The sequence below is a fragment of the Macrobrachium nipponense genome, chromosome 6 (genome assembly GCF_015104395.2).
Source record: "Macrobrachium nipponense isolate FS-2020 chromosome 6, ASM1510439v2, whole genome shotgun sequence".
Classification (NCBI taxonomy): Eukaryota; Metazoa; Arthropoda; class Malacostraca; order Decapoda; family Palaemonidae; genus Macrobrachium; species Macrobrachium nipponense.
In genome coordinates, this window is record NC_061108.1 from 102,556,213 (window position 1) to 102,575,642 (window position 19,430).

Genomic DNA, 19,430 nt, shown 5'->3' on the forward strand with positions numbered 1-19,430 from the left:
ACAATTTCAAATAAAGTATTTTATTATTTGAACTTTTCAGTTACAATTACAATTACCATTAAGTATAAATAAAAAACAACCCGCAATTACAGTTAACTTCAAAACGTATAATTAAAAACATTTCAGATAAAAGGTAATGTTTATTTGTAATTGGTAAAGCTCTCTTACTGTGGGTTTCACAGACAGTGCAGTCACGTTTTTGGTCAATAACACTGTAATGAAGACTGGTATCAGTACGAGGGGGTGGAAGTGGGGTTTGGACGGAGAGGGTAGGCGAAGTTTTTTTTATAATGTTGTGGCCTCTTCGTACGGGACAAGTGTCTATTCTTTATAATTTGTGATTCATGATACTCTAAATTTACGGTGTATTACACTATAGCAAAATCTCGTACTTATACGAATCTTAGTTTTGCAGAGAAATAGAATTCGCGAACACTTTTACCGAGCTCATTTTACGAAGCAGTGCTCAACGAGTATTCAGTTCTCAATGTAATTATTAACAGGAAAAATAATTACGTGAGCATATCATACTATAATTGGCGTAATGTCTGTCTGTCTGTCTGTCTGTCATTCAATCATGGCCAAACGGCTGGTCAGATGGGCATGAAACTTGGAAGGGTTATGGTGGGGACCCCTAAGATGGTTTGTAATGGGGTTTCATCCAACCTAACCCCCTCCTTTGTAGGGGGTGGGGGTGAGAAGGGATTCACTGAAACGAAGCTATTTCTGGCCGTGAAACGAGGCTGGTTATTCCCGTAAACTTAGTTACTTTACGATTTTTCATACATAATTTCTGTACAACTTCCCCGGAGAAAGTCGCAAATATTTCAGCTCGGACACAATAGAAGATGAAAATTATCATCAATATCCCGAAGATTTTTTGAATAAACTTAAATCCAACGGGAACTGCCAGTGCACAAAATAATGTTGAAGAAGTACTGCCGGTAATGTTGCTTCGGAATTTCGATTCTGCCATGGACATAATAAAAAAGGAAACTGACAAGTTCCTACTTTCTGCTCTTCTTTTGGAAGACACAGGATCATAAGAGCATTTATCAGTAGCCATAACGCACTGACATACAAGTTGCGTCTTTGCAGTAACATAATGAAAAGAAAGATACTTTATTATTCGTATCACCGTGCAAAGTAATTGACAAAGAAACGAACCAATCAAGATCCCTGTTCCGTTAAATGAAAGTCACCGACAAGAGAGAGAGAGAGAGAGAGAGAGAGAGAGAGAGCCATTTAACGACATTAATGCACTACAATTTTATAATTTTATCTTGCTATCGAAAAATGAGAGAGAAAGAGAGAGGTGATAATTTGTGATTTGAGAGCTAAGTAATCCGATAATCCCATCACTGTCTTCGTTACTTGACTTACATTGAGAGAGAGAGAGAGAGAGAGAGAGAGAGAGAGAGAGAGAGAGCGAGAGAGAGAGAGAGAATCATTAAAAGAGGGTAAACAACAATGAATAGAAACTTCTTTACGTTCATTGATCATCCCCTTCACTTACTTTAAGAGAGAGAGAGAAAGAGAGAGAGAGAAGAATCATTAAAAGAGGGGAAACAACAATGATAAGAGTTTCTCTGCGTTCAGTGATTGTCCCTTGAATTACATTACGAGAGAGAGAGAGAGAGAGAGAGAGAGAGAGAGAGAGAGAGAGAGAGAGACTATTCGTGTAATCGCCCTTATTTTAATATTGCTGAACAAATAGTACATATAAATTTTCACTTCTGCACCAGTATTTTATCACCCATCGTAGATGGGTAAGTTTGCTAGTTATATTTAACAGTAGTATCTTTATTTTATACCATGGTGATTATGATCCATATTGGCTAATCCTACAATCAAGGAACGATATAATAGATATGAAGCATGGTATTGTTTTACTCGACTCGAAACAGAGTCTGAATCCCAACGGAGGTGAGGTCGTCAGCAGGATTTTTAAATGGGTCAGACTTCATAACCACTCACCATGAATCGAAGGGACACAAATCTGGCGCTGCGAGGACGAATTGTCACTTTACGCGACAATGGCTTCTCGATACGAGCCATTGCATGTGATGTTGGTGTGTCCCCAACCACGGTACAGATTGTGGATAAGAAGGTGGAGGAGAGTGGGAACTTGAACGACTTGCGTAAGTTGTTTATGCTGAATGATTGGTGGATATGTTACATTGTTCATGGTTATTTAATCTTGCTTATTTAATGTGAAAGTTTCTTTCTTAAATGTATTTCATCTCGCTATTATAATTTTTGTCAGACTACAGATATCACAGCCATTCCAACACCACAGTAATATTTCAGGTGCACCTCCATAAATTCCACACCGGTGGGTGGTTGGCCCCTTGCCGACCTCAACCATGAACAAAGTTAGATAGTCGATTGAGTTGTCTCGGTAAAATTAAGCCTATAAGAGCATTTTATTTGTGCCCACCCCGTCACAGTCATTGTGTGTCTTTTGATAGCTATAGTTTATTTATTAAATGTCATTTCAGTGATGGCTCAGGAATGATTTACAGTTTTAATAACCACCACCAAATTGAGAATATTATGGATATATGTAATCTCGTTTCTACTTGATATGCTTTTGAAACCAAAAAGATACAGCCATGTTTACTAAATTATGATCAATCCATCGAGTACAAAATTCGAAGAATCTAGAATTGATTGCGATGTTATATAAATTATAAGTTAAGTTTAAGATAATATGTTCTCTTAGCTAGGCCAGGGGGTCCACGGAAAACCACCCCAGCTGAGGATGATGCCATTATCAGGGCGGCTCGAGAGCAACCTTTAACCAACGCCGAGGCCATTCATGAAGACCTTGGATTAGAAGTGTCATCGATGACAGTACGACGCAGACTCCACTCTGCTGGGATTCATCACAGAACTCCAGCGATGAAGGAGCTCTTGACGGAGCGACATAAGGCAGGGAGGCTTGATTTTGCCCAACGTCATGCTGATAAGGGTTTGGACTTTTGGTGCAGGGTCATCTTTACTAACGAGAAGTGCTTCTCGTCCACATCGCATGGGAAGCTGCATTGTTGGCGAACAAATAGAACTCGGCATGATAAGGAAAATCATTACTTGCATCAATTATCAATTGCATTCTTCTTTATATTAATAATTAATCTTCAGATTTTGTTCCATGGAAGTGGACTGTCAAAATATACAAAGGGAGTTAACATAAATAAGAGTGCTATTTCTGAGACTAAATACTAGGTATGGGACAGTGGCATCATTTGCTCTTTTCCTCAAATATAATATATTAATATATAATTACACAATAGAATTCTTTCAGTGTTGTTCATCACTGAGAATTTAAATTCTCCAAAGGTATCTATGTTATGATGATTTATTATACACCCCCATTTTTTCTCTCATTCAGATATAACCCAACCCGTAACATCATTGAGGGTGGTTCGATCCGGCCATGTCACCTGCAAACGTATGGGGCTGGGTGTGTGTGCATAGTATGGGTGATGTGCTCCGTAACGAGGGACGATTTACAGCAGCTAAGTATGTTTTGAGCTGCTGCAAACCTCCTTCTTGCCTTCGTTATGAGAAAGGCATTTTCTTTTTTCCTTCCACCAGGGCCCATCCTGTTCACACTAAAGCTCACGTTGTTCAGAGTGGTTTGCCAGAAGGATAACCTGCTTCTTCTTGAATGGCCGAGCAAAGGAGCAGATATGAATGTGATTGAACACGTGTGCGGGCCCAGATGGTGAACACATGGAAAATGGAACATGAGAGAACAACAACAGCAAGTTCATGGCTCCACATCAACTCTTAGGGGAAAATTTGTGGACCCGGAGACCACCAGCAAATTTTCAACAACCATGTTCATTCGATTGCCCGGCAAGAATTGAGGGAAGTGACTGAGAGAGAGGGTGGATCGGTCAATGGTATTAGATTGTATAACAGTAAATGTTATTAAGGCTTTGTAATTAGGACATAAAAATGTTCTCAATTTGTTCTCGCTAGTTATTTGAATTATATCGTTTTAATTTTTAAAAACCATAATTAAAACAAAAAGCAAGTTTTATTTAACCATGATATTCTTGATATAATATTCGAAAGTATCTGTTTAAAAAAAACAAAAAAAATGGCATAATTGCCTCCATACAATATTGAGAGTATTGTCAGTAAACTTTCCTACTTACTTCATCTCGGCCCCAACATGTTTTTGATGTCTTCCTAATCACCCGTTTCCTTGTTAACAACATTAAATTAAATTAAGAACTGAAATGACTCGCTGGAGCACTGTTTTCATACAGTGAGGGTCGGTAAAAGTATTGGCAAAAATTGGCCATTACCACCGGTAATACTTTGTTTCTTTGTGGTGTGGCCCCGATACAGATATGATACTTCGCCAACCTTATTTTTCGCTTATTAGCGTTCCTTGGAGTCTTATAATAGTTTTCCATGTTATTTTTGAAATGTAATTGCTTTATATTCCTAACTGATATTTTCAAATGTATCTTTTGGTAAAAACCTAAGTTATATGCAACAAGAGTAAAAATGTGAGGCATTTTTTTTATTTTTGGCCGTCGTTGTCGTTTCTGAGTACAGGGGGTCATATGCTCTGTGGGACATTTTTAAAAAAAGGTAATAACTGTCAATTCAGTAGATGATATCTCTCTTTTACGTTCAGCCACCTATAAGGAAAGCCCAAATGGACTTCACCTATCACCTGAGGTCAACGAAAGTAAATATAAGTCTATAATATTATCCAGTGCAATACTAAATTCTAAGAAAAAACAAAAACCAGTTAACCCTTTAAAAGGTCAACCACGTCATATGGACGTGGTTGCCAGAAGATCGTCCCACACATGTTATTTACGTTATTCTGACGTTTCTTAAGTTTTTAATTTTGTGCGCCTTCATAAGCTTATTGTATCGATATTGGGTTCCTGCCACTACTTAGTGCCTTATTAGAGGGTCTTGCTGGGCCGTTTGCACTCGCTCGTCTTCCCATTTGTATAAAACTTAAAACTGCGCGGGGGTAGGGGAGGTAAGGGTGGGCCTAAGGAGCTTTTTCAGAAAACGTCAAAACCAGCTACAATCCTGTGTGTGGCAAAGGATTGGTGGAGATCAATCTTTTTGCCGCAACACCTTCGAATTTTTGATGATAAGTATAATCATGGAATAAAAACTTTTTTAGTCTATTTTTTAATGATTCTATAATGGACACCTGACCTGTAAGAGAGATCCAATCGTTTAATTTCAAGTTATGAAAATGGGGTAAGTATATCAAGCGAACATTCAAGGGAACAAGAGTTTATGAACATTACAGTATCAGAGATGAGGAAATTTCTTTGCTTTTGGTTATGCTTATTGGGATGGGTATTTTTTGTCAGGAAGGGCAATCTTCGACTATTATTGGGTCACCCTGATCCTCCTCTCCGAATACCCCAACTTAAAACTAAGGGGGGGGGTGGCCCCCCCCCCCCCCCCCATTTAAAATTTTTTTCCACCCAAAAAAGAACTGCATACTGAGACGCAGGGGTTTTTCTTATCACCTAAGTAGCTAGTTATAGCTGAGAGAGCAGAAGATATATAAGTTAGCTAGTATAAGAGAGAGATAGAGAGGAGAGAGAGAGAGAGAGAGAAAGAGGAGAGAGAGAGAGGGAAAACGCACCCTGTAACCAATGCTGTTAAACTTTGGCTTACCGTGATAAGGTTAAAATATACCTGTTATGATGTTCGTGAGTTTTCGGCAATACCAATATAACTTTAAAATGTTGATCCATCTTTTAAGTATTGTTTGTAACTGAATATGACCGGGATATATGAATAATAGGGCAACGGTTGTAAGATAACGTCCGTGGCCGAAAAGTTAAATAGAACCTTAATAAAACAAACTTATATTACAAGTGGAGACAAACAATCTTCAATTACAAACGATTATAAACTGCCTCACACAGATTTTTTTTCTTTTACCTTTACTCCGTGTGTGTGTGGTCCTTTCGCCCAACCAATTCCTAATAACCTTAGCCCACCAAACGAACTCCATCCCAGAACTTATTGGTGGGAACTCTTGTTTAGCAGAGAAGGGGTTCTCCCCCCCCCATCCACCCCCCTCAGTAAACCACTGTTACCCGGATGTAACTTTTTTCGAAGTCTCGGCAAGAACGCCCCCCCCCCCCCCCCCCACCCCCCCCCCCAACCCCCTTTCTTTCTTTCTTCCTTCCCGGTCGTAAACCAGGGAAACCCTGTGTCCAAACTGTACTTACCCCAACTCCAGAATACTGCCAGGCTATTATCCCTTTGCTGGTCCGCCGGTCAAGGTCATTGGATATACCAACAACAACATAGACCACAACCAAGAACCACAAACCCCAAGGACCACAACTCCCTGCAAACAACAAAAAAGGAACACCCAAACTCAACAACACAAGGCACAAACCAAACAAGGAACAAAACCCAAACAACCAAGGAAACAAACAACCAACCAAACAAAAGACCAATGCACCAAATGCACAAACAATTAACCAACACAAAATGAACAAACAACAACAAAAAAAGCAACAACCACAACACCCACTAACAACAACAACAACCAAACAAAACCCTCAAACACAACAAACTCTCGCTATAATCCAAACAGGAAACTCACCAATACAAACGCAAACAAAAAACCTCACAGCACCAACAACTACTAAGCAACCATAATATCAAACCCAACAACAATCAGCAACAAACCCAAATAACACACTACTTTAAATAACTTTACCTATCCTTCAAACACGTTTTCCACAAGGACTGCTTGGCCAACCAACATAACGGTTATTCATCCAAACTTCTGACTAAGACCTGACTTAAAAAGACTCACTCAAAACACAGAACTCATGATCTCCAAACAGCTACAGCACCATCAGAACAATCAGAACTCCACCAAAACAACCCCAATCCAACTGTTAACCTTCCAACCAACCAATTACCCTCTCTCTCTCCTCCCAACTCCATCTCCCAACCTCGATCCCCTCCTTCTCTCTCTCTCTCCCACTCCTCTCCTCGCGCTCTTCTCTCTCTCTCTCTCACTCTCGCAGATGGTCGTCCAAATGGAAAACTCCATAAATTTCCTCCCCTTCGTTTACATTTGACAATGTCTCCGTTACAACTCACAACACCCACACTAAATAGTCCTTTCCGCCAAACACCCAAACAGACACTCGGGACGCAGGTCCCCCCTGGACATTTGGTTTGAGGGCCCTCATACACACTTAGAGAGTTACCACCGCCATCCAACTTCTCCCAGACTAACTTACTTCCAGTCAGACTCCCCATTACCATTCCTCCCCAAAAATCCCCATTCACAACTATCTCATCTAACCCCTTCCAACTCTTGTCCCGAATATCGTTTCGTAATACTCTGCCACCAAGCACTTACCTCATTTTAACACTCCTGCCAAACTCCCGAAAAGAGAAAAGACCTCAATTGCATACTCGCCAACTACATCCTTACCATCTGAGTTTACCCTTTCCTTGGTGAAAACTTCAAACAAACCCTGACAATTAACCCACGGACAATTCAAACCCACCGACGCTATTAACGTATAATTCCTTCCTCCACCCCCTCAAAGGGTTGTCCAGTATTACATTGCCTTATCCACTATTTTTTAACCCTAACACTAACCCTTCTATCATGCAGCTCACGTTTCTCCCTTTCATTCCCTTTCTTTTACTTTACCTTCTTCTGCTTTCTTCCACCATACTTCAACCAAAGCACTAACTGCCAAACCTTCCCAGACCGCCCATTTGCTCAACTGAGACTCAGCTCACATTTATTTCACTTCCCACCGCAACTTCCACTCAACCACACCCATTCGCACTCTCCCGAAAACATATTTGTCCGCATACTACAAGGACCCTCCCAACTGGAATCCCTTTTTCCACTAAGTTTCCCGAATTCCCAGCCTGGGCCTCATCCACATTGGCCTTACCTAAACACCACTCGCCACCACTGAACTTCCAATCCACCCATGTTCAACACATTTTGCACGCCTGTTTCTTTACACCATTCTAGAATAAGTGCCCCATTCTTTGCCCCACAAACCAACGTTTTCATATAACAAGGTACCCCGACATCCACTAGCTATGTGCCCTACCTGGTCTACACCTAGAACATTTAAGATCCCTGTCTTTCTTTCTTACACTTGCTCAACTAAATGGCCCCCATTTGCCACCACCCGAAGCAATGCTCCTAACGCCCACATCCCACCAACATTCATGGGTTCTTCCTGTGGTCATGGCTTACCACATCTATGACACTACTGCTGCTCTCAGCCGCCTCACAAACTAACTGACCCTACTCTTTCCAACAATCGCACTAACCAATTTCCTTTTAAGTGGGCTAACGACACATCACGTTACTTGCCCTAACAACTCCTATCTTACCACGTCTCACTCCTGGCCATTCGCCTCGGCCCTTTCCAAAACTGCCTCCCTATAGCTTTTTTAAATTCAGGTACAAGGAAAAACCTCAGCTACTTTCAGTTATTAACACTAACCATTTCCATACTCTCTTTCCATGCAACCGATCTGAACCTCAATAATTTCTATTTCTAAAATGTTAGTTCCAACGTCAACCTTTCATTCGTCCATCGCATTTTTCTCCTTACGTTTCAGATTTATAAACTCATATAAACGCCCGTCTGGTACTAGTCCAACCAAAGCTTTTCGCACTAACTCCTTACACTCATTGATTCCTTCATCCCCAAACCAAACCTTTTTCGGGCTAATTTTTCTTCAACCTACAGACATAACGTTGACATAACGAAACAACCCGACTCCCAACAATTCACGTCTTTTGCCTCTTCAAAAAATCATGGCTTTTCCTTTATATATAACGTACTACCTTTATCCGCTTTGCCTGTTCTACAATCCTGGACTTGTTTTAACAGCTCTCATGACAGCACATTCCCTAAATTGCCAATCATCATTACCCCGATACATACTTAACAGAAAATTCCAATCAAAAAGCTACCTAAACTCTCTTGCCACCCAGGACTATCTTGTTTCCCCCATACCTTGGCCTCACAAACTTACTTCCATTTAGCCTTAAAAAAGTCCCCTATTGTGGCACATTGGGGTACCATTCCTGTTGGGTACCTCTCTCATATATCACAGGCTTTCCATACGTTCCTGCTCACTCTCAACTGTTTCAACTACTTTTGCCATTCTGACCCCTTTCCGTCCCTCTTCTGAATACAGCGAACGAACGCCACGTTCCATACTCACGTCCATGACTCTTGACTACGCTCTTCTTAACCTTCCCTTCCTTTTCTTTTTACCCTACCTGTTTCCACCACCCCCGCTAATCTAAATTCACTCCTCTCAGCCCTTTCCACCCCCAATGGTTTCCCATTCCCTACCTAAGTCTTCATCCCTGTCTGTTCAACCCTTACTAACCGTTCTTTCCCTTTAGTCTTCCTTCTTTTTCCCACTCAAACCCTTTCTTATTCCCCTGTTCCCCAAGGTTCAATCCGATTCCTGTGTCCTTTCCCTTACATATCACAACTAAATCACCTTCGTCACTCAAAAAAAAAAAAAAAAAAAAAAAAAAAAAAAGTACTCCTTCATGCCCCACTCCGCCTTTCTTCACTTTTCGTTTACCACTCCTGGGCCCGATCACAAGGACCCCTTGGCTTCCCATCAGCCAACTGCAACTAACTTACTCCCTTTAGCTTCTCTACCTCCTTCAAAACCCTTGCCATTCCATCCTACTTCCTCCAACCAATCACACAAACTCACTTACCCCAATCTCCCTGCATCCTGCCAAGCTGCCAGCACCAAACAGTCCCTGTCTTCGGGCAAAAAAAACAAAAAATAATTGGCGGGGGGGATCACAAAGGCTTTAAAACAAAAAAAAGCCTGCCCGTAAAATCCCCCCCACATAAAAACCTAGAATCACTCCAACTGGCCGTGCCAAACACCAAACCCACTCCCTGGATCCACACTTTTCCTTTTCCTCTTTACACTACAGAATTCATGCAGGACAACTTGGACCTAATACCAACAGAGAAAAATAAAACAAAACCAAACCCAAAAAAAAAAAAAAAAACATTTCTTCTCCATCTCAAAACAAAACACCGTGTTACTATGGGCACAAAACAAAAGTTCGTTCCCGTCCGCTGATCCAGAGCGACACGAATTAATCCGCGGACTATTGGAAACAACCCCGAAAACAGTTGAACAAGTAAGCAATTGAAGCACCCAACAGAATCGTTTCACCAGTCAGGCCAAGGAAGGAGGATTGCGGAAAGCAGGTATTCTTTTGAACAAAGAGTAAAGTCTCCAGAATCTAATATCGTTTTAATTAAGGTGATTGAGCGTGAAGTTTTTGTTGTTGACGGGATACTGGGGTTTTTTGAGGCGTAAAATGTGGCAATTAAGGAAAATATGTGAAAATAAATAAGAATAAAAGCTCTTAGGAAAGTCAGTAATCATGTTGTTTTTTTTTTTAATTTTCCTTCCATAGATTATTGTATCTTATCAACAGAACACGACGTGTTTGCACAAAGAATCGATACAAATCTTTCACCAACAGTGGTATTAGGTTTGGTTTGATTCTGTAATCTGCGCAAAAAGGACAACCCCTTATAAAAGAACTAACATCTATAGCAGCAAATTAGCAAAATTTTCAGTTTCACTTACGACTTACGTTATTTTGAGGTAGCAAACACAAACTGATATATATATATATTATATATATATATATATATATATATATATATTATATATATATATATATATATATTATATATATATATATATATATTTTGTGTGTGTGTCTGTGTGTGTGTGTATGAAAGCCCATAAAATACTATTTTAAAGTTGCAACCACATATTTCGAGTACTTCCTTCTGTGCTCCTGATCACTAGTAAAATATGGACATAGATTAAAATATTCCCTGGTGATTTTTGGCCTCATTAACTCCTGTCTCGCAACTCGTCCTCTTAGTATTGACAAAACGATAAAACTAATCAACCTCCGTGTAACTAACAAGATGTTCTCTTTCAATGGTAAATTTATAAACATAGGTTGTAGCATGGGCAGTCCCCTATTCCCCCTTCTAGCAAAACTACACATGGAATATTTCGAAACAGAAATTTTGTCCTCTATCAAACCCCGCAACATGGTCTGGCTTAGATACGTAGATGATATTTTTACTTACCGGGATGATAGCTGGGGAGATTTCAATTCATTTTTCAATCAACTAAATTCGCTAGTTCCAACTATAAAATTTAATACATAATGGGAAAAGGACGGGAAATAGCCGTTCCTGGACGTACTAATCATAAGAGAGCAGAATAGATATGCATTCACTGAACACAGGAAACCAACCTTTCGTTGTTTCATATATTCATTTCCTAAGTTACCACGATGTATCCGTAAATACCATGGTTGGGTGCAAACCTATTCCTCAGGGGGCTTAGAATGATTTCAAATGGGTACGTAGATAAAGAATTCAACACGATCCGCCAACACCTAATGCAACTGCTTTACCTACCATACATTATTGAGAAGGCGATAAATAAAGCGAATACAATATACTATAGAGGTCCCACTCCCAATAGACAAATAGACTTTATCAATAAATAGAAAATTCCATAAGATGGAAGCATTCAAAAAGCCACAGAACACTTCAGGTCTAATAATCCTTTTTTTTTATTTTCCATTATCCCAAATCCATCGGGAGTTCGCTCATTAACGTATACCATAAATAAAAAGAAGAAGAAAAGAAGCCGGGGTTTACAAGACACGTGTAGCAATTGTAATGAGATTTACGTTGGGGAAACCGGTAGATCCATCTCGCAAAGTTTAGCAGAACACAAAAGATCAGTGCGACATGCAACAGAGAACTCGGGGATTTTCCTACATATTAGGGACAAAGGCCATACTATGAACTGGAGTGGGGCGGAGCTGATTTTCAAAAGCAGCTGTCCGTACAAAAGGAAAATGCTGGAATCTGCTATCATCAATCAAACCAACAATATGAACCTGTCAGGAGGACACTGGAAATCGGATGACATCGACAAACTAAACCTTAGGCCGCTCCTATAGCAGGTGTCCAAGAACATCCGACCACTGGACGAGTCGCCAGACGTGAGTTAATGAGGCCAGAAATCACCATGGAATAGTTTAATTTCCACCCTTCCTGGGTCACCAACAGAGATTTACTGCCACACTTCATATGTTTTTGTATATATACTCCTGTAAGACATCCTATGTCCATATTTTACCAGTGATCAGGAGCACAGAGGAAGTGCTCGAAATATATGGTTCACAACGTTAATATAGTGTTTTACGGGCCGTTTATCTTCATATTATACTGTTGTATTACTGTAAAAGGACATTCATAATATATATATATATATATATATATATATATATATATATATATACGCATATGATATATAGAATATATATATTATTTTGTTGGAGTTTCTCAGGAGTCTTTAAATGAGATGCAGTGCAAGCTTCTTCCCTTCATTCACACTAGAATGATACAGTCACAGATACAAGTTCAACAATGAAGACTACAAATCAATTTGAAGTTCTGTTAACAGCAACTGCTCTGGCTTTGGGTAGCTGACCAACTTTCGTCAGAGCTGTGCGGCAGCCCTTTCTTTTTCCAACTGGTGCTCTCCTTCGCTGCTGGGCTTCTAAAAGATTCTACAAAAGAGAATGTCCCACCTACAATAGGCGGGATATGCTTTTTGGACCTCCTGTTGGTCATTCATATTGGTTGTAGATTATCTAACGCCGTCCTTTAGGTGTGATGGATTGACTTAATTCCTCCCCTGTGTGGGTACAACTTATGACGTCACCGTAACTGTCGAGTTTCCGGCAAGAGTGTATAGGTCGGGTCATAGGTGAAGATTTTTATGGAACCGCTTTGATTAAAACTTTGTGCTTGTTGCAGCTGCTGATGGGGACTCTTCCTGTGACTAATTCTCTCTCTCTCTCTCTCTCTCTCTCTCTCTCTCTCTCTACTGTCTGTTCTCCCTCTCTTTTATATTAACGCTGTTCCTAACTGACATTCTCTTAGCTATCATTACATATGGCAGTCCCCGGGTTACGACGGGTTCAGCTTACGGCATTCTGAGGTTAAGGTGCTTTTCAATTATATCCATCAGAAATTATTTCCAAGGTTATGACGCCTACAAACGCTGATCTAGTAGAAGAAAAATGATGCCAAAAATGCAAAATAATCAATATTTGAAGGTTTTTGATGAGAAAAATGCAATAACATTGCAGTTTACATAGTTTTTTAACGTACCCAAAGCATTAAAAGTAAGGTTTTCTAGGATTTTTTATGATGTTCTGGCTTATGACAATTTTCGGCTTACGACCGTCTCAAGAACGGAACCCCCGCTCATAAACCCAGGGACTGCCTGTAATACATTTTGCAGGATTGGGCCAATACCCATAGAGAAGGCAAGCGATTTGGGTGATAACACCCGATGCCTGTTTTTGGAAACTTACAAATTATGGGGGTAGTCTCTCGTTGGACGAGGGGTTTTCCGCGCTCGGCACCATCTGGTGGTCCGAAGGTCGATTATCGGCTTGGCCATCGCGGAATCGGAGGAATTTATTTCTGGTGCTAGAAATTCATTATTTCGATATAATGTGGTTCTGACCCCACAGTAAGCTGCAAGTCCCGTTGCTAGCTGCCCAATTGGTTCCAACAACCAAAAAATAACTAAACCTTCGGGCCAGCCCTAGGAAATCTGCTTATCAGTTCAGTGTCTGTAAAAACTAAGATGATACTCAAGTTTTACAAATTATGGCTTTGTAGTAGCTAATTTTAAAATACTAACGCAAAATATAAGATGCAGATACTTTCACCAATGTAACAAATTCATATTCAATAAAAGCTAGAAAGAAAGAAGCACAGCAAAAATATCAATAATAGCACAGAGATAAAGACAAAAAAGTTTATAAGAGAGAGAGAGAGAGAGAGAGAGAGAGAGAGAGTATTGTTTGACAGTTTTTTGGCGGTGTGAGGTTCTAGCAACGAAAATGCGCTGTGAATTGAATAGTCTTTTACCTGTCCAATTGTTATTATTCTTAATGTAGAATGAAATGGTCAGGAAAACTATTAATCCCACAAACAATATTTATGGTGTGGACCATTTTTTTAAAACTAACAGAATAGCATATACAAAGGTTTAAGGATAACGCTACCCATACCTGTGGTGAGAGGTAAACCTATGATAGAAAGTGACTTAGGACACGCACAAAATTTGACAGTGACTTGTTCCCCACCTTACCATCTACAGCTACTGACTTAAGCCACTTGATACCCTGAAAATGTTGTAGAACAGAGCCTGACATCGACATCAGGAAACGTAACGTCATATTTACAGAATTCTTTACCATTATTCACTTCTTTCAATTGTGATCATAGCATACTAGTATTATTTGTATGGATGTTGTTCAGTGTTACCACAGGTTGATCTTTGGCTGGCTAGCATATATAAACCTTAAAACAGCTATAAGACCTTCTTTTCCTTTGCATGAGAAGGTTGCCACAGGCTGGAATATTGAAAACGATCCAAAAAGTAGAAGAAATAGACCCTGATAAAATTAGTTGAGCTAAAAACTGCAGCCTAAGATCGGTCATATAATACGCAACCTAACTCACCAATGCCAAGGTAGCAGATATTGGTTGCAAACCCTCCCCAACACAAGAACTAGTCAGGGAAGGGAGGGACCACTGCAGTAGAGTTGACTTTCGTAAAGAGAGAAGTTAAATTCCTACAATAGCATATTCGCTGGCAATAGCTTTAAAATATGCAATGAATTGTCAGCGATAATTAATTCGTTTACACATTATAGCATTAGCTATAACTCCATCGGCACTGCAAAACAAAATACTTTGTCTCTTTGAAACAGAATCTGAGTTGAGTTATTTTCTATTACAATGCATCGTGAAAACAATGAAGAAGATATCATTAAGAAAGATATTTTACGATTGCCCTGGTGATAAAACGAAACTAATAAGATGAGGCTTGTTCACCATGGTATTAAACCAGAAAAGAACTTGAAAGTCTCTCTCTCTTTCATAATTTTTTTTATCTCTGTCCTATTATTAATATTTTTTTTATCTGCTTCTGTCTTTCTATCTTTCTATTAAATACGAACTTGTTACATTGGTGAAAATATCTTAATATTTCATATATGTTAGTATTTCAAGAAAATCACATACGGTATAGCAGTAATTCGCAAGTGAACTGAAAATTTTGCTAATTTGCTGCTGTAGATATTGGGTTTGATTGTAAAATATGCAGCTAAAGAAATATGCGAAATATATGAGAATAAAAGTGCTTTAGGAAGTCAGTATTCAGAATTAGTATTTCCAATAGATTATCGTATCCTATCAACAGACGCGACTGTCCACAAGATCGATACAAAGCTTTCACCAACAGTGTTAACGGTGGTGTTCTGTAATCAGCAAGCCATCACATATATATATATATATATATATATATATATATATATATATATATATATATATATATATATATATATATATATATATATACATGAGGTGGCTTGCAGATTACAGAACACCACCGTTTTAAAACTGTTGGTGAAAGTTATGTATCGATCTAGTGAAACGTCTGTTGGGTGCTTAATTAGTTACTTGTTCAACTGCTTCGGGGTTTTTCATAGTCGCGGATTCAGTGTTCGCTCTGGATCAGGAGGGAACGAACTATGTGTGCCATGGTACCAAAACACTTCTTCTCTCACTATACTTTTAGAGCGGTGTATTACACCATCATCACTAGCGAGAGAACACCAGGATGATTATTTTTTTATAACAGGAATTAGATAGTTTGCTTGAGAACCTACCTCGTTGCCTTAATTGACAGTAAGTCTCGGAATAACCTGCAGCGATGTGGACAGTCGCATCCAACGTGTAATCGCTGTAATGAGTGTCACATTGCTAAAGAGGATGGAGAGAACTAGGGGGAACTGTAGAATCCATTGACTGGAAGTGGTACCCCCTACGTATACTCATTAATGATATATTTTCTGTTTATCTCTATCATATGCTGGCAATTTAGATGTACAGTAAAAGTAGTTACTTTTATAAGTATAATAACAAACAACAAGGGCGCATTCACAACAAATGCGCCACGTCGAGTCGACCAATTGCGGACCTCACCAGCCCGCCCTGGGACGCCTAGCAAGAAAGAGAAAAAGAGTAACCTTAAAAGTAGTTACTTTTATAAGTGCATAACAAACAACACGGGAGTATTCACACAAAATGTGATGCATTAAGTGGACCAATTGCAGGCCTTCCCTGACCGTCCAGGGATTCCTGATGGGTATTGCCCATTCCCCAGACAACCAGGCGTGACTTGCTCACCATCCCAGGACACCGCTTGCACGTTCCCGGGATGGGCGGGTGAAGCCCTCCAGGTATCCCGGGACTGAAAGCCGAAGCCAACCAAGTGTCAAAGGACAGGCAGGCGAGGACGGACGGGTGAGGCCAGACAAGTTTCCTAGGACAGCAGGCCTAGCCTGCGTCCAGAACCTTCTTCCGGTCCCCCGGGACGCCGTGGCGGGCGGAGGCCCGCCGGTCCCCGGGATGCCTGGCGGAGGGCGGAGCCGGCCCGCCGTCCCGGGGACGCCTGGCGGGCGGAGGCCCGCCGTCCCCTGGGACGCCTGGCGGGCGGAGGCCCGCCTCCCGGGCTGGCTTGGAGCGGAGCCCCTGCGTCCCCGGGACGCCTGGCGGGCGGAGCCCCGCGGTCCCCTGCGGGCGCCTGGCGGGCGGAGGCCCGCCGTCCCCGGGAGCCTGGGCGCCAGGCGCGTGGGAGCCTGGCCGGGCCCCGACCCGCCCTCCCCGGGACGGCCTGGGCGGAGGCCCGCCGGCCCCTGGACGCCTGGCGGGCGAAGGCCCGCCAGTCCCCCGGCCGGTTCCCCTTGATCATTGCCGGTCCCCGGGAGGCGGCCCAGCCCTCCCCGTGGACGTGCCTGGCGGGCGGAGGCCTGCCGGTCCCCGGGACGCCTGGCGGGCGGAGGCCCGCCGGGCCCCGGGACGCCTGGTGGGCGGAGGTCCGCCGGTCCCCGGGACGCCTGGCGGGAGGAGGCCCGCCGGTCCCCGGGACGCCTGGCGGGCGGAGGCCCCGCCGGTCGGGAGCCTGGCCGGGCGGAGGCCCGCCGGCGTCGGACGCCTGGCGGGCGGAGGCCCGCCGGTCTGGACGCCTGGCGGGCGGAGGCCCGCCGGTCCCCTGGACGCCTGGCGGGCAGAGGCCCGCCGGTCCCCGGACGCCTGGCCGGGCGGAGGCCAGCCGGTCCCCGGGACGCCTGGAGGGCGGAGGCCGCCTCCGGTCGGACGCTGTGGTGGGCGAGGCCCGCCCGTCCCCGGGACGTCTGGCGGGCGGAGGCCCACCCCCGTCCCCGACGCCTGCGGCGAGGGGCCCGCCGTCCCCGGGACGCCTGGCGGGCGGAGGCCGCCCGGCCCCGGGACGGCCTGGCTGCGGAGGCTCGCCTGTCCCACGGCCTGGGCGGCGAGGCGCCGGTCCCCGGACCCCTGGCGGGCGGAGGCCCGCCCGTCCCGGGACGCTTGGCGGCCTTGCCCCGCCCGTCCCGGGACGCCTGGCGGGCCCTCGCCGCCGTCCCTTAAGAGATAACACCTCCTTTTTAACCTTCAACCAGAATATGCCACTGAATCCTTTCAATTCTCCAGGGGCTTCTCTGAATCCTCTGCTTCTTATCCTGGCACTCTACAAATCTTCTCTGAATACTCTGCTTCTTCTTCTGACGCTCCCTGAATCTTCTGAATCCTCTGCTTCTCCTGGCACTCCACCAATCTTCTCTCAATCCTCTGCTTCTCCTGGCACTCCACCAATCTTCTCTCAATCGTTTGCTTCTCCTGACACTCCACCAATCTTCTCTGAATCCGCTGCTTTTCCTGGCACTCCACCAATCTTCTCTGTATCTTCTGCTTCGAATCCTGGCACTCCACCAATCCTTACATTTACCTTTCCCTTTCAGGAATCAATAAAACTCTTACAAACATTTTATAACTTATTTCCCTCTAACTTTCATATCCTTCAACGATTAACAAAGCAAACTTATTACATATAAACATCAACCTTCATATAAAATAAAGTATTGCAGTTCACTCCTAAAATCCATTGCAAACTAAAATCAATTCAAAACACATGGATTTATGCAAGAAGTCCTTTAAATTCGCGTTTAAACTCGATTATTATGTAAATAACGAAATTTGCTGCAAAAAAATAAAAAAATAATGTGTAAATGAAAATCGCAGTTTGTAAAATAAACTTTATTGATAAAAAAAAAAAAAAAAAAAACTTTCCATACAACAAACATTCTCAAATTTTTGACATCTGAGCCCTCTTCGCAAGGCCAGCTTAGACTTGGTCGCGCCATTCCTTGAACATGGACAGCAGCTCCTTCATTTTCCAGGCATCTGTAATTTCCCTGGTGGTTCTTGAGCTGGCAAACCGATTTCTCCTTCGCTCCTCGCAGCTGTCGAACCTCATCTTCCGTTCGCCCTGGACACCGGTGTTCCTATCCAGCGACTTGAAGCGATGATTCCCTTCCTCTAGAAGGCACCTCAGCTCGTTTCTCTTCAGTTTCGCAACCTGAACTTCACAATGTAGTACACACGTTTCCTTCGTGAGATCTTCCACTTCCTTCTGCAGGAGCTGGAACCTGACCTCGGCGTCTTTCCTGTCGGATTAGCGCTTTTCGTTCCTGGACGAGCCTCGCCATCCGCGCCGCTTCTTCGGTCTATATCTGCACGTCCTTCTCCTTCTTCACTTGATCAATCTCCTTCAGAAAACAACGTCTCACCTTCGAATAAGTGGGCCTTTCTTGCCAGGCCTGTTGTTGCAAACACCCCCTGAGTTATCTGGATCACACAGTGCTTTCTTCCTTTCCGCCCGCCTTCTGAATGTCTTCATTGTAGTCAAGCCTCTGTTGCAGCTGAAAAATGATCCTGTCCAAGTTCATTGCTGCTCTCTCTGGTACTGTGTGGTGTCTCGCAAGGCCGAAATTCTCTCGTTCAATTCCATTTCCTTGGCCTGTTCACCTCCATCATCAGTATTAGAGGAGGAACCTCACCAGTGAATAGGCAGCCTATAAACAACATGACTATCCTTGCGTTAGACTTCTCTCCGTATTTCAGACAACATCTAGACAATAACGTCACACAACAGCTGCTGCCAAGGCAGGCCAAGTAAGGCCACATTTTCTTCAAACTGGAGTACCTAATTCATATACTCTCCTCTATATCCCTCTCTTTTTTTCCTTGATTTTCAATATTTCACAAGAGATATTTCGATTTATCAAAATATAAGCAAGAAACATTCTGAAAGATTTTCCATCATGCCTTGTTTCTAGGTGTTATAAATTTCTGCAGTTCTCTCTC

The 19,430-nt window shown here is 42.5% G+C and overlaps 1 protein-coding gene across 1 annotated transcript; it reads left to right on the top strand.

The window, feature by feature from the left end:
- The first annotated feature begins 2,036 nt into the window (after nt 1–2,036).
- On the top strand, nt 2,037–17,661 carry LOC135216601 (basic proline-rich protein-like). Its single transcript, XM_064251981.1, has 2 exons — nt 2,037–2,089; nt 16,560–17,661. The coding sequence occupies exons 1-2, from the start codon at nt 2,037–2,039 to the stop codon at nt 17,659–17,661; spliced, it is 1,155 nt and encodes a 384-aa protein (XP_064108051.1).
- The last annotated feature ends 1,769 nt before the right edge of the window (nt 17,662–19,430 follow it).

Bases quoted from the DNA above. Each gene is read 5' to 3' on its own strand.
- LOC135216601 (XM_064251981.1), top strand. From the start codon at position 2,037: ATGGCTTCTCGATACGAGCCATTGCATGTGATGTTGGTGTGTCCCCAA. The intron at 2,090-16,559 runs GTACAGATTGTG...GCCTGCGTCCAG, and splicing joins TTGGTGTGTCCCCAACCACG to AACCTTCTTCCGGTCCCCCG.